The sequence below is a fragment of the Python bivittatus genome, unplaced genomic scaffold (genome assembly GCF_059951505.1).
Source record: "Python bivittatus isolate LINGU-HERP-01145 unplaced genomic scaffold, Pbiv_v1 ctg000960_np1212, whole genome shotgun sequence".
In the NCBI taxonomy this organism is placed as follows: domain Eukaryota; kingdom Metazoa; phylum Chordata; class Lepidosauria; order Squamata; family Pythonidae; genus Python; species Python bivittatus.
This window is the reverse complement of record NW_028277124.1, coordinates 11,993,448-12,007,437: the sequence shown is the minus strand read 5'-3', so window position 1 is coordinate 12,007,437 and position 13,990 is coordinate 11,993,448. Positions and strand designations below refer to the sequence as shown.

Below are 13,990 nucleotides of genomic sequence, written 5' to 3'. Positions count from 1 at the left end.
CTGGAGTGAGAAACTCAGAGGGAAGCAATAGGACAAGCATCAAAGGTAGCCTAGTCAATACTCTCAAATACAGATGGAAACTTCCATCCACTTAAAAGCAGGGAGAACAAAAAAATCCCAATTGTAGCAAGTGGATGAGGAACAGAAAGTTTCTTGGTTTTGCAGCATGTTTAATACTGGATTGCTCTCGACTCTCTCCACTAGGAGGGAAGCACCCTTGTACTCTTAAAATCCTTGTATTAAGCTCACTTAAATGTAAAGTTATTCCTCCTGACTTTGGCATAATCATGAAATCAGGTCACAAATTTGGGACAAGCCATGTTAAGTCCCACTGAGTTCAATATGCTACTCTTAGATAAGAGTGACAGATTTATGATGCTAAGGCTGCAACCACAATAACAGTAAGCAAAATTCAGGAGATGGCAGAATTAAAAGAAATTAATTCCAGTCCCATAAATCAATGTATTAGTAACTGTATTCTATATCTGGTGTTCCCATAACATCTGCAGGGACATGCGGCTGAAAAAAGCTGTATTAGATTTTATAGGTCAAGACAAATTGTTATATACTGATACCAGCCTTCATATCCTCATCATCAGACATTTATAAAAAGCAGAAGTCAGATGGAAATCATATATAAAATAAATAAATGATAGGGCTATGCATCAACATTTTGTAAGCATAGATGTTACTTCTTTAAACTGGAGATGACCATGGTTCTCTGAAGAAAGTTGAACTTTGCACACTGATAGAAAATGCAATTGTACATTTTTAAAACAGAATTTCCAATTCAATTGGATAACAGATAGTTAAAACGGACAGAAGACTAAACCTTACCATTTAACATTAGAAGATTGTCAGTTCCTGGATGTGGGTAACTTAAACGACCTAAAATCAAATAGATGAAGGAATTATAATTAAATAATCAAAGAGGAGGAAATAACTAGACGTTTAAATACACGTGGTAACTCTCTACTGTTCAGAAATAAAACATCTTAATTCATTAGCTGACATGCCTGACTTAACTTCAAGTTAAATGAAGAAACTTCTCCTTAATCCTTCGGTCATAAGACACACATGTGCTTTGAGATCAGCTTCAAAAGGATAAAGCCCTCCTTATTTAAAATATCCAAAAATAGCTGTCATTATTCCAAGTCTTCTTTTTCATTATGAAAACTTTAATCTTACTGAATAAATCAGCCCTAATACATAAATATCAAGGGGCTGTAATATCAGGGTTTTTTAAAGCTGCACTGTAGACTATGTACGATTTAATCTAACAGATGTTATTTTTACTTGTATTTTGAGATGCTAGATTAACAGATGCTAAGATAAAAAAAGAAAAGTTCTTGTTAATTTAGTTGTAAATATTTAGAACTATATAGGAAAATATTTTATAATTTATTCAATACCTTTATGTTCCAAATAACATACAATAGCTGCTTTGCTCACAATATGAAGACAGTCTTTTTAAAACTAAATCCTTTATAATCCTCACATACGTTAACAACATACTCAAGCTTTTAGTGAGGTTATTCTGTCTTCAAAATTACTACTAATACTGAAAGCTCCTGACATGCAGGATTGGGTGTATTAGTTTTATATCAACTTGAATGCAGTAAATACTGTTGAACAAAACAGGCATTTTCAAAAACACAAAAGTAATCCTCCCTATTTTAAGACTACTTAACAATTTACACACTTTTATAGTTTTCTCTCCCTTTCTTTTAAAGAAGCAACTCTTGAGACTTTGCGACTTGTAAGATGCTAAAATTAAACAGTGAAATCACCCAATTAAGGTCAATATAGTACAGCTCACATCTTTATTTCAGATTACAGAGCAAGAGACTCCAATTCAACTGGACTTTTTTGCTTTTAAGTTTTTGATCGGACAAACATTCTGCTCTGATGCAACACAGGGAAAAGTACCAAAATGGCACAATTCTGTATGACCTCTGAATTCCAATACCTTGACCCTAAAAGTTGGCAAATTTACTTTTAATACATATGTAGCTGGACAGAATTAGCAGCAGATAATTTTATGTATTCCATCCAATGCATTTATGGAGACCAGCAAAGTTTTGGTGAAGGCTATCATGACACAACTTCTAAGATGTTTATGCACAAGCCCCATAAAAATGAACTGGAGATGGTCTAATGCCCACTTCTGCACCGCTCACTCCAGTTTTAGTAGGTGGCTTGTTGGAGTTTCTACCTTCCACACCAAAACAAAACACCCTAACAAAAATAAACCCAAAGCCCTCATTAGATTTTCCTAATTACCAAGATGCTGATGAAGTATCAGGTCTCCAACAGTGATTTTCACGTAAGTTATTCTAATCATTGCAAATAAAATATATTAAAAAAAACTTTCCAAATTTATTAGGCACTGGGTCAGATAAAAAATTAAGCTGCTGCTAATGGAGTCAGTAATGAATCCATTATATGTTTTTATTATATGAATCCAAGATATGTTTTTCTATTCCAGAGGCCACTAATATAAAGTTACATTTTCAACTGATACATATTACGGCTTTAAGCAAAGACAGAAACTGTTATTTCTCAGCATTATCATTCTGTTTAGCTGTTATTCTAAATCCTGAGAAACTCGTGAAAAAATTGACATAAAACTGACAGACAAAAAATCAGGTTTAGCTCTACTTTTTAAATATACTTTAAATGTTTAATGTATAACAAACATGTATCCTTCTTGGAAATAAAAATCCTTGCTGAATCAATGTTTTCACAAGTTAATGAAGCCTCCTCTTCTTTAAAAGCCTGCTTTGAATAAAGTTAACACACAATTATGTAAGCATTTGCTCAGAACTGTGGTCCATTAAACTCAACGTGTTTCAGGCTATAATTTAATAGAGGCTTTTAGGGTGTAATCCTGGGCAGGGCCCCACTAAACTGTTTATTAGCAGGTATGATTTAGATGGGATTTCTACAGTACCAAAAATTAATAACAGAGCATATTTTGATACAATATTTGGTATTTAATCAGTGTGCACACTGGGAAGCATTATGCTTCATCCAATGTTAGTGAATAAAACTCCCGCAGTAGAGTGAAATCTCAAGAATTTTTTTCTAGGAAGTTTGAACTTGTTAGCTATCTTGTTTTAGCCGCCTACAAAGTATGTCACCAAGACAACTTTTTTGCCTTGTGACTAATGCTGTTTACATCTGTTCTTATTTATATGTTGTATGGTTGAATTACAGGCTCAACTAGAGACACGCTTGTCACCTAATTACTAAAAGCGTTAGGGTCAAGCTGAGAAGAGGGTTCAATTTGACATACTTACAAGACAAACATTAATGAATTCTTTTAAACATGGTCAGAAAAAAAGCAATGCAGTATTATGAACAGTACTGGAAACATTTTGCTACAGGAACCCATAGCTTTAGTGAAATAATGACTCTCAATTGCCCATTTTCTAAACAAGACAGCAGTAATTCAGCCTTCATTCTTCTTTTACAAAAAGTGATTTGAATTGACCGCAGGGTTTTCTAGTGTGAACGTCCATTTTTCTCTGTGGGGTTGGGAGCAAAGGTCCCATCAGAATATTTCCTAGCAAGAATCTGACAATAACTTCTGGCCACAATTCCTTTATTTAGAGTGTGCATTAAATTTTTAAATTCACTTGTTGGTGGTTATTTCCAAGCACTGCAGCATAAGCAGTGCTCTAGATTGAAGCATAAGCCCACGTACCTTTAAGAGGATCATGCTCAGCTCTCATTATGTCAATAAGGGAATTTTCCAGTGAATGCATATTCAATGTGTCATACATTCTGTTCCGATCCTAGAAGAGAACAAATCCTCAGTGTTAGAGTTTGTGCTCTTCAAAAGAAAAAAAAATGTGGTAACACAACATTATTATCATTCTCATGCTTTTTCAGCTTCGTAATTTCCCATTTTTACAGGTAACTACATACATCATGCTTCAGCTGTAGGGAAAATCTGAACAAATCACGAAACTTGTGATGTGGAAGATACAGAATCCTTTTTAAAAACACTTATGATAATCACAGGAGGAACTGAAACTACCTAGGAAAATCTATTATTTTATTAATCACATTTTTATATTGCTTCCAATGCAATCACATTTCAGAGTTGTTTATCAAGTATAAAATAAAACATCAATATAAAGCATTATTAATGAATAATTATTTATACATTAGGTTTTTGTCCTGCCTCTCATTTAGGAATTCAAGATGCCATATGAAGTCCTTCCACTTCCTATTTTTTTTCCTGCCACGATAACCCTCGAACATGGGTCTCCTCACTCAGTCCAGCACCTTCACCACTACTCCACATTGGCTCTTGGATCGAGAAGGAGGGACTGGCCCAAAGTCACTCAGGCAGCTTCCACGGAGGACTAGAACCTCAGCTAGAACCTTAGCCATCATGCCACCTGGGTCTCTAGTGAATATATAGGCAGAGGGAAAAGAGGAACAAAGGGCCCACTCAACCAGCCTTTATGCAGGGAAGGCTGAATGGAGACATCAGCCATGGGCCCAGAGGACAGAGGTCACCACAGGCATGCTGCGATTCTCAGCACACACAGTATGGCTTCCCCCACAGTCTCAGGGACTGGCCAGTTGTTCAGAGAAGATGGTCTATTAGGGATCCTCGTCCCCAGCTATTCAGGGATTTGTATGTCAAAAGCAAAAGCTAGAACATGACTTAGTACTAACCGGCAACAATGCAACTGCTTCAACTGAGGCACAGCATATGCTGCAACTTGTTACTAAGAGGATCATATTAGCAAAGCTAGCAAGAAGCTAACTGCTCCTGGCCAAGGAGGCAACTTGGAGCTCCAATGAAAGCGATGACTCCAGGACATTCCCCAAGTTCTTTCTGACAACATTCAACTTCATTTAGAAAAGGCAACACCCCCTTCTCAAACTAGAAATCATCCATCCATAAGGCCTTTGCCTGAATTCCATCTCAGTTTCTTGGCTCCATCTATTCCTCTGCTGGATCTAGGTACTAGTTCAAAGCATGCCTGTCCTGACCCAGAGGTTAAGAGTATTATCAGTATATTGCTAACCCTGCTTGCAAAACTCTTTTTTCTAGCTGCTTCAAATAGAAGTTGCATAATACTGGGGAATCTCAAACACACCTGCTGTGGTGCAGAAGCTCCATCAATCTGAGAGGTGTGCAAATGGTTTCAAAGTTGAAACATTCTGATCTTGAAACTTTCATTTTGACCTCAGAATGGCTGCCTTGATATTGGATTAGGCTCCACTGACTTTATTAGAAGAGTTCTGAAGCCAGAACACACCATTCTGAGTGTGTACAAGTAATATACATCTGACCTCAAAAAGGGCTTTCTGGCCATGGAACCATTTCCGGTAAGGACAGAATGACTGTTTCAATATCAGAATGCTTCTAATAAGGCTGGAACAGCCCATTCCATGACCCAACATTTTGATTCTTAAAATGTTTTGCCTTCCTCTTGAGCCAATAGTTCTGAGACTGCTCCTGCACACAGTAGAAGTATCCTTATCTCAACTTCTGAAGACTGTCCTTGAGAATATCATGATCAATCATATCCAAAGATATTGAAAGACAGAGCAGGATCCAGATAGTTGCATTCTCTCTTGTCTTTCTCCTGCAGGAAGTCAGTTATTAAGGCAACCACAACCAGTTCACTCCTGAAACCAGGCCTAAACACAAGACTGAAAAGGGTCAAATTAATTGGTATCCTCCAAGAATGTCTGCAGTTGCCCAGATTCCCCTCTCCTGAACACTTTGCTCAAAACAGGGATACTGGGCAGTATCCTGTTCCTTTTAAGGGCAGTGACCCAAAGAAATGTTCACTACTCCTTAGATCTACTTGTCATGTCCCCATCAAATAAGCTTAACAGGGTAGGGGATAAACTGAACAGCTGTACGAGTTTTTCCCTTGTCCTCAGAGCTCACCAAATGAAAGCGCTCCCACGCAACTAGAGTAATGTCCAGAACATCTAAGCATGGATAGCATCAAAAACAGCATTCAGTTTGGCAGGACGATGACTGACCACAACTTGCAAATCTTTCACAGCACTCCCTTGAAGCCCTTTACCACGATTGCCCACAGAGTTCTAGAATCCCTCAGATTCCCTCAGTCTCCAGGGCCACCCCTATGAACGAGAGGAAAATTCAGCAAATGGTGATGTGATCATGACAGAGGGGTAACCGTAACCCCTCTTCCAATATCCAGGCCACACTGTCTCATCCTTTATAGCACTAAAGTATTCTTGATTTCCAAGAGCTCCTCACTGAACAATGTAAGAACAAGCAATGATTACTGCATTATGGATGCTCCCATTGAGACATCTCTCTTCCAAAGCAAGCCTGGATGTGGTACTTTGGTGAATGGTAGAAAAGAGAATGAACAAATTGTTGCTCTAATTCTCTTATATTTCTTGGTGAGGTTAAGCTTCATAGAACATCTGTATACTGTTCCAGCACTTTGCCCTTTTGCAAGCAAGTATTTTTTCAGATGAAGCAAAATAAAGCACCTCACTCCCATCATAAAACATCTGTCACAGATCTCCACACATAGTTTAGTTGAGCATGAGAGAATAGTTATCCCACCAGAGGAAGTCAGGCCAGACTCAAGAATATCTAGTACTGAATCATTAAAGAGTATCTTCAGATTATATGTAATCTGTAATTTGACATCACTCTAAAATAAAAACAGCATGACACAGATTGAAGGACTATTAGATACCCATTTTTCCAGATGCTATACCTGGGAAAATCTCTCTCCAGGTAGAATATCTAAATAATTTTCTCTGTCACACATTCCCTCATACAGTTGTTCAGCCTTGAGGAATCTGCTGAAGGAACATGAAGGTTATTTACTTTGGCATTTTACTACAGAAAGGAACTACTGTGCATGGTAGTTCCTATATCTATTTATGGCTGGGCTCAAATGTAGGGACAATGGACCCAGCCAGAGGGAAAAGACACCTATAATTAAAAAACAAGCAAATCAAGTTTGTGAAAACAAACTCATCTGGTATTATTTTGTGTTCCTATGCAGCTTCAAGCTCTGTAGTGCAATAGAAAACTATTTCCTAATTTTGTAAGAAGGGGCAATACTCAAGTTTCTCAGGCGTATGAATAAATGGGTTAGTCACAAGCTTTTCTTCAGTTTGTACCCTCTCACTCATTTGCACCTAATTCTTGATGTTGGCTTATAAAGGCCTGTTCCCACAGTGTCAGGCACTGCTTTGGATCCTGTTCCTAATATCTTTCTCTACCAGATTTATCCTTTTATTGCTCAAGAAACAAAAAGTGGGCTGTTGGAGTAGAGAGTAAAAAGAAATACATTTTGTGTGCTGAAGATATACTGAAAGATAAAACCAAGGGAAATTAGTCCAGTGCAATACTTACACATTTCAAATACTAAGATCTGTACATTTTTCTTTAAAATGTAAGTAACGCAAGGAAGCCAATGGTAAACTGAAATGATCTTTTGATATATTGAAAGATATTTCAAAAATATGATTTTCAAATCATACTTTGATTCATTGAAGAAAACATGTAATCAAATAAAGTCTTAATTTTGCTGTTAACACTCATATGTATTATGAGCTACAGAGGTAATTACACTGAATGCAAATTAACATGACATACATTTTATTAACTCATTATAAGTTAGATACACATGCTATACACTATTACTCTGACCAGTTTAAGACATGATAATATTTTGAATTTAAGTGAAAAGCTTTAAATAGTTCTTCCTTCCTTATAGTAACAAGCTGAGGGTTGATTCCTGAGGTTTGGCAGAGTGGTATATCTATCAGATCTCCAAGACCAAGAAAGTCCTCATTATTTCAATCATGCTGCCATTCACATTTCACAAATAACATACAAGAAGTTCTGAAATAACATGAAAAAAATTATATGCATTTATATAACACCTTACCAGGGAGTAGCCCTGGTAAAACTAAGATCATGGCATCTGGACCCATCAATTCCTGGCAAATAGAAGAGGTAGAAATGGAAGCAGTAACAGACTTCATTTATTTGGGCTCCAAGATCACCGCAGACAGAGACTGCAGCCATGAAATTAAAAGACGCTTGCTCCTTGGGAGGAAAGCTATGGCAAGCCTAGATAGCATATTAAAAAGCAGAGACGTCACCTTGCCGACAAAGATCCGCATAGTCAAAGCTATGGTTTTTCCGGTAGTAATGTATAGCTGTGAGAGCTGGACCATAAAGAAGGCTGAGCGCCGAAGAATTGATGTCTTTGAGCTGTGGTGCTGGAGAAGACTCTTCAGAGTCCCCTGGACTGCTAGGAGGTCAAACCAGTCAATCTTAAAGGAAATCAACCCTGACTGCTCATTGGAAGGATTGATAATGAAGCTCACGCTCAGATACTTTGGTCACCTAATGCGAAGAGAGGACTCTTTGGAAAAGACCCTGATGCTGGGAAAGATTGAAGGCAAAAGGAGAAGAGGACGGCAGAGGATGAGATGGTTAGATAGCATCACTGAAACAATGAGCATGAAACTGAGCAAACTCAGGGAGGCAGTGAAGGACAGGAAGGCCTGGCGCGATATGGTTCATGGGGTCACGAAGAGTCGGACACGACTTAACGACTGAACAACAACAACAAATTCTGTAGAGCAGCCTTTCTCAACCTTTTTAACCATAGAGGAACCCTTGAAATAATTTTCAGGTCTCAGGGAACCCTTGTATCAAAATTATTACACCGTGTGCACAATTATTAGGCAAGTGAGTATTTTGACCATATCATCATTTTTATGCATGTTTTCCACCTCCAAGCTGTAGAAACCTGAATGCTTATTGGATATAAGCATATCAGGTGATGTGTATTTGTGTAATGAGGGAGGGTGTGGCCTAAGGAGATCAACACCCTATATCGAGGTGTGCATAATTATTAGGCAGCTTCTTTTCCTCAGGCAAAATGGGCCAAAAAAAAGATTTAACTGACTCTGAAAAGTCAAAAATTGTAAAAAGTCTTTCAGAGGGATGCAGTACTCTTGAAATTGCTAAGATATTGGGGCGTGACCACAGAACCATCAAACGTTTTGTTGCAAATAGTCAACAGGGTCACAAGAAACGTGTTGAGAAAAAAAGATGCAAATTAACTGCCCAAGAATCAAACGTGAAGCTACCAGGAACCCATTATCCTCCAGTGCTGTCATATTCCAGAACTGCAACCTACCTGGAGTGCCCAGAAGTACAAGTGCTCAGAGTTAGGAAGGCTGAAACTCGACCACCACTGAACAAGACACATAAGTTGAAACGGCAAGACTGGACCAAGAAATATCTGAAGACAGATTTTTCAAAGGTTTTATGGACTGATGAGATGAGTGACTCTTGACGGACCAGATGGATGGGCCCATGGCTGGATCAGTAACAGGCACAGAGCTCCACTTTGACTCAGACGCCAGCAAGGTAGAGGTGGGGTACTGGTATGGGCTGGTATTATTACAGATGAGCTAGTTGGACCTTTTTGTGTTGAAGATCGACTCAAAATCAACTCCCAAACCTACTGCCAGTTTACAGAAGACACTTTCTTCAAGCAGTGGTACAGGAAAAAGTCTGCATCTTTCAAGACCATTTGTTTATGCAGGACAATGCTCCATCGCATGCATCAAAGTACTCCACTGTGTGGCTAGCCAGTAAAGGCCTCAAAGATGAAAGAATAATGACATGGCCCCCTTCCTCACCTGACCTAAACCCTATTGAGAACTTGTGGGCCCTTCTCAAACGGGAGATTTACGGTGAAGGAAAACAATACACCTCTCTGAACAGCGTCTGGGAGGCTGTGGTTGCTGCTGCACAAAAAATTGATCATCAACAGATCAAGAAACTGACAGACTCCATGAATGGAATTTGCTGTCTGTTGCTGTCTTCTCAATTCTGGCTTTATATACTGTACATTTGTTCTTAAGGCTTGGTCTCGTGCAGCCAGAATTAGCCCCTCTGTCTCTTTCTTCACCTTTCCTGCTCTTAGCCACTGCCAGGTCTTGTTATCTGATTTGCCTGCTAGTTTTTTTGTGTATTGGCCATGTAATACTTTGCCTTGCCGTGTCTCTTTTCTGTTCTTCATATGGTCTTTCTTATGCGCCAGTTTGGTTTCTTTGGTATTCAATAACCCTTCATGGTGTTTTAGCTTCAGTGCATCTTCTTCACTGTCCTTCAGATATTCTTCTAATGCCCCTTTTTCTTCTCCAACTCTCTGGTGTGCTTGCAACATTCCATGATGATGATGATGATGATGATGATGATGATGATGATGATGATGATACTATAGTTACTAAAGTGCTCCCAATGCAAACTTTTAACAAATTACCAAGAAAAGATTCCTGTTCATCATTTTTCTGAGAAGACACCTCAAATCACTGTATCCCGGGAATAGATTATTTGAACCTGACAGGTTTATTTATTTATTTATTTAATCTATATAGCCGCCCATCTGAAGTATGTGACTCTGGGCAGCTCAAAAGATTGAAATAAAAATAAATACAGTACAAATACAAAATAAGGAGGACCAAAACATGCAGTAGCCAGAGGATTATAAAAAGCCTTCAGCATAGCCAGGAAACAGGCTTGTCACACACACATACCCAGGGCCCCAGACTCAAGGTCAGAACTAGGTTCTCAAGGCCTTGTGAAAGGCCAGCAAGGTCGGGGCCAACCTGATCTCCAGAGGGATGGGGACCATGGCAGAAAAGGCTCTCCTGGGCCCCACCAGCTGACATTCCTTGGCCAATGGTACCCATAGCATGCCCCTCCTGCCAGACAGGACAGGTAGAAGTAACCAGGGAGAGATGGCCCTAAGTAAACTGCCTTCAAGCCATGTAAGGGCTTTAAAGGTAACTACCAGCACCTTGAATTGCACATGGAAGCTCACTGGAAATCAATACATCTAGCAGAGCAGTAGTGTCACATGCACTGAATAACCGGTGCCATTAACTGCCCGCAGCACATTTTGCACCAGCTGAAGCTTCCGAATACCCTTCAAGGGTAGCCCCATGTAGAGTGCATTGTGGTAGTCCAACTGGGAGGTCATGAGGACCCCCAGTCCAGGCTGCTCTTGCCAATAAAAAAGGAACAATGTAAAAGCTACTTTTCTAATTTGTTCATATCAAATGAAATATGAAGCTATTTAAGGATGAAAACTTGGTGGCATGTATCTCCTAGGGAAATTGATATGATCTAAAATCAAAGAAATGGAAGCTGCTGGTTCTCTTGCAATCTTTTTTACTCAAATGACTATGCATTCTTGGCTTTCAATCTAACAATGTTTTGTAATGACAAGTTCTTTATAGTTGTCATTATCTTAGCAGAAAAAATGACATTTTTAAATTACTTCCTGGCTGAAATTCATATCTTCGCTCACTAAGGCAAAATGCATTACTTCTGAAGATAAATTATGATATGCATTCCATTTTTCAAATTCAGATTCTATGATTTTTAAATTTTTCAGGGACTATTAAATGCCTCACATTGATCATTATCCCAGTTTAAAAACAGTACAAAATAATAGTTGGATAATACAACTGTAGATTACTCCAGCCCCTTAACCTTCTCTATTATTGAAATAATTTCAGCTTAAATCTTAGCTTTTCATGATATCAAATATATCTATAGCATCATCTATAAATTCCTTAATTTCTTACCTGGAATAGAGACTGGACTAAATCCCACACCCACTCAGTCACTCTAGCCTGCTCTTCCCATCCAGATCCTCTATAGCTCCAGGTGCTGGGAAAGAACAGCACCACTTGGATTGCCCAGGACAGAGATTTATAGTTGAGCATCACTGACATACTAAGGAACTTTACCCTGTGCCAATGAATGAAATGTTAAACAGGAGTGGGGACAAAGTCAAGCCCTGTAGCACCCTGTAGGGCTGAACCACCACCATCAGTGCCTGGAATTGGCCTTGGAGGGAAGACTGTAACTACTGCAATATTATGCCCCCTATTTCCAATCTTCTAATCCAGTCCAGAAGGATACCGATTGATGGTTTTGAAGGAGAGACTAAGGAAAGCTAGGATGGATATATCATTTCGACCCCAAACCTGCCAAAGGTCATCAACGAGCACAACAAATGCCTTCACAGTACTATAACCTGGCCTCAAACATGATTGAAAAGGGTATAGATAATCCACTTCTTCCAAGGTCCTTTGGTAGCAAGCCTACCACCTTCTCAACAACCTTCTCTAGGAAAGGAAGGTTAGCGACTTGATGAAAACTGACCAAATCTACTGAATCCAACAATAGCTTCTTGAGGAAAGGGCAACCCACTACCTCCTCGAAGGACCCTGTTTACTTTATCAGTACTAACAAGTTTAAACTTTTCCCAGCTAACCAAGCAAGACCACCTGTTAGTCAACTCCACGGGACCTACTCCAGAGCCAGAGTCCTACTCTGAATGGATTTGAACAACTTCATCCCACAGCCTCCAGAATCTGTCAGATGACAACAGCCATTCCACCACCCTTGCCCTGGATTCATGACTGATGCCACACACAAAACCCAAGTAGGCACATTTCTCAGAGGGGAAACCTCCCTTCCCCTCCTTTCACAGCCAGGTTTTGGTAATGCATTATCAGGTCAGCTTTCTCATCCATAATTAAATTAAGGAAAAAACAGACTTTACCACAGAACAACCTTGCATTACTTCAAGAAATTATTTATTGGGATTATTTAACATTTTAAAAAGAATCAAGGAGGGATATATCTTTATTACGTGTAACATATATTCACAAAATGATACATTTTTCTTCTGCAGTACCAAATTTGAAAGTACTAAATATTTTGCCTCAAAGTTGATTTGAAACTGGTGGACCTGACCATCTGTAATTAGTTGAATCAAGCCTAGTTCCTGGTAGCTGCATGGATAAATGTGTGCCACCTTGCCCTGTATCTCAGATATAATCCATAGCTCTTACAAGGTGATTCCAGTAATATCTCCAATTCTGCCCTTCCACCACAGCAGTCCTCCTTCCCGCTGGTTCTCTCAGCCTTGCCAAGCATACTTATTTTTTCTAGCCCATCAGCACCCACATCACCTGCCAGTCAACCTTTACTTGATCCAGGATTGATGGTTCTTTTTGCAGTCCTTTATACTCTTAGCAATCGTCTCCTAATCCATAATTCAAAGATGTCTATCTTATTTCTTTCACTCTCCAGGTTCAACAGTCATGCCTTACTACTGAAAAATAATACTAATTTGGGAATTCTGAGTTAGAAACACCATTATCCTTCATGCTTCTGACTAATCTCTTTACTTCTCCAGCACATGTCCATTTTTACTCTTGCCTCTAAGAAAGCAAAGAATCACTTTCACTTCTCTGCTATCAACTGTGAGTTCATGCCATTTTATATTTCCTTTGCCTTAAAACTTAATATTAACCCATTTTTACTTTCTTTTTTATTTTCATAATGAACTCTTCCAAAGTCTACTTTCAGGTAACAATGCAGTGTCATCTGCATGTCTCAAGTGGTTACTGATTCAACCTCAACATTTCTCGCCATTGTTATAATTTATTCACTGTACAAGCTAAACATACACAAGATGTATTTAATCTGGCCTCATTCTGAACTCCTCTGTTTCTCATGCAGTAACATCTTGTTTGTTATAAAAGTTCCTCAGAAGAACAATGAAATGTTCTGGCACATCTACTTGCCTTTTATTCCGCATTCTGGCATGATATACACAAGCAAAGGTCTTGCTGTAGTTAATAAAGCAAAGACAAAACTCATTACATTCTCTTAAAATGGTACATACAGTCCATCTTCCTTTTCTCAAGTTTCCAGACCAGAGAGAAACCGATTTTATATATGTCATGTCCTCATTTACTACATTACTTCCAGCCTCCCTTATTTCGTGCTAGTAACTAATCTCATCTCCCTTTCCCTACTCTCTCCACACAGGCTTTTTTCCCCTAGAACATCTTAAGCAACTCTTTGCTGTCAGGAGAAATTAGAGTATCAGTTCAGCAATTT

General features: G+C 38.8%; 1 protein-coding gene across 3 annotated transcripts in view; it reads right to left on the bottom strand.

The window, feature by feature from the left end:
* Positions 1-13,990, bottom strand: part of CPEB2 (cytoplasmic polyadenylation element binding protein 2) — a 64,285-nt gene that overhangs the window by 38,474 nt on the left and 11,821 nt on the right. For all 3 annotated transcript variants that reach the window (XM_088131604.1, XM_088131602.1, XM_088131603.1), the window contains exons 3-4: positions 3,710-3,800; positions 838-888 (exon numbers count right to left, since the gene is read on the bottom strand). In XM_088131604.1, the coding sequence (XP_087987730.1) occupies positions 838-888; positions 3,710-3,800 (142 nt within the window). The remainder of the gene's footprint in view (positions 1-837; positions 889-3,709; positions 3,801-13,990) is intronic.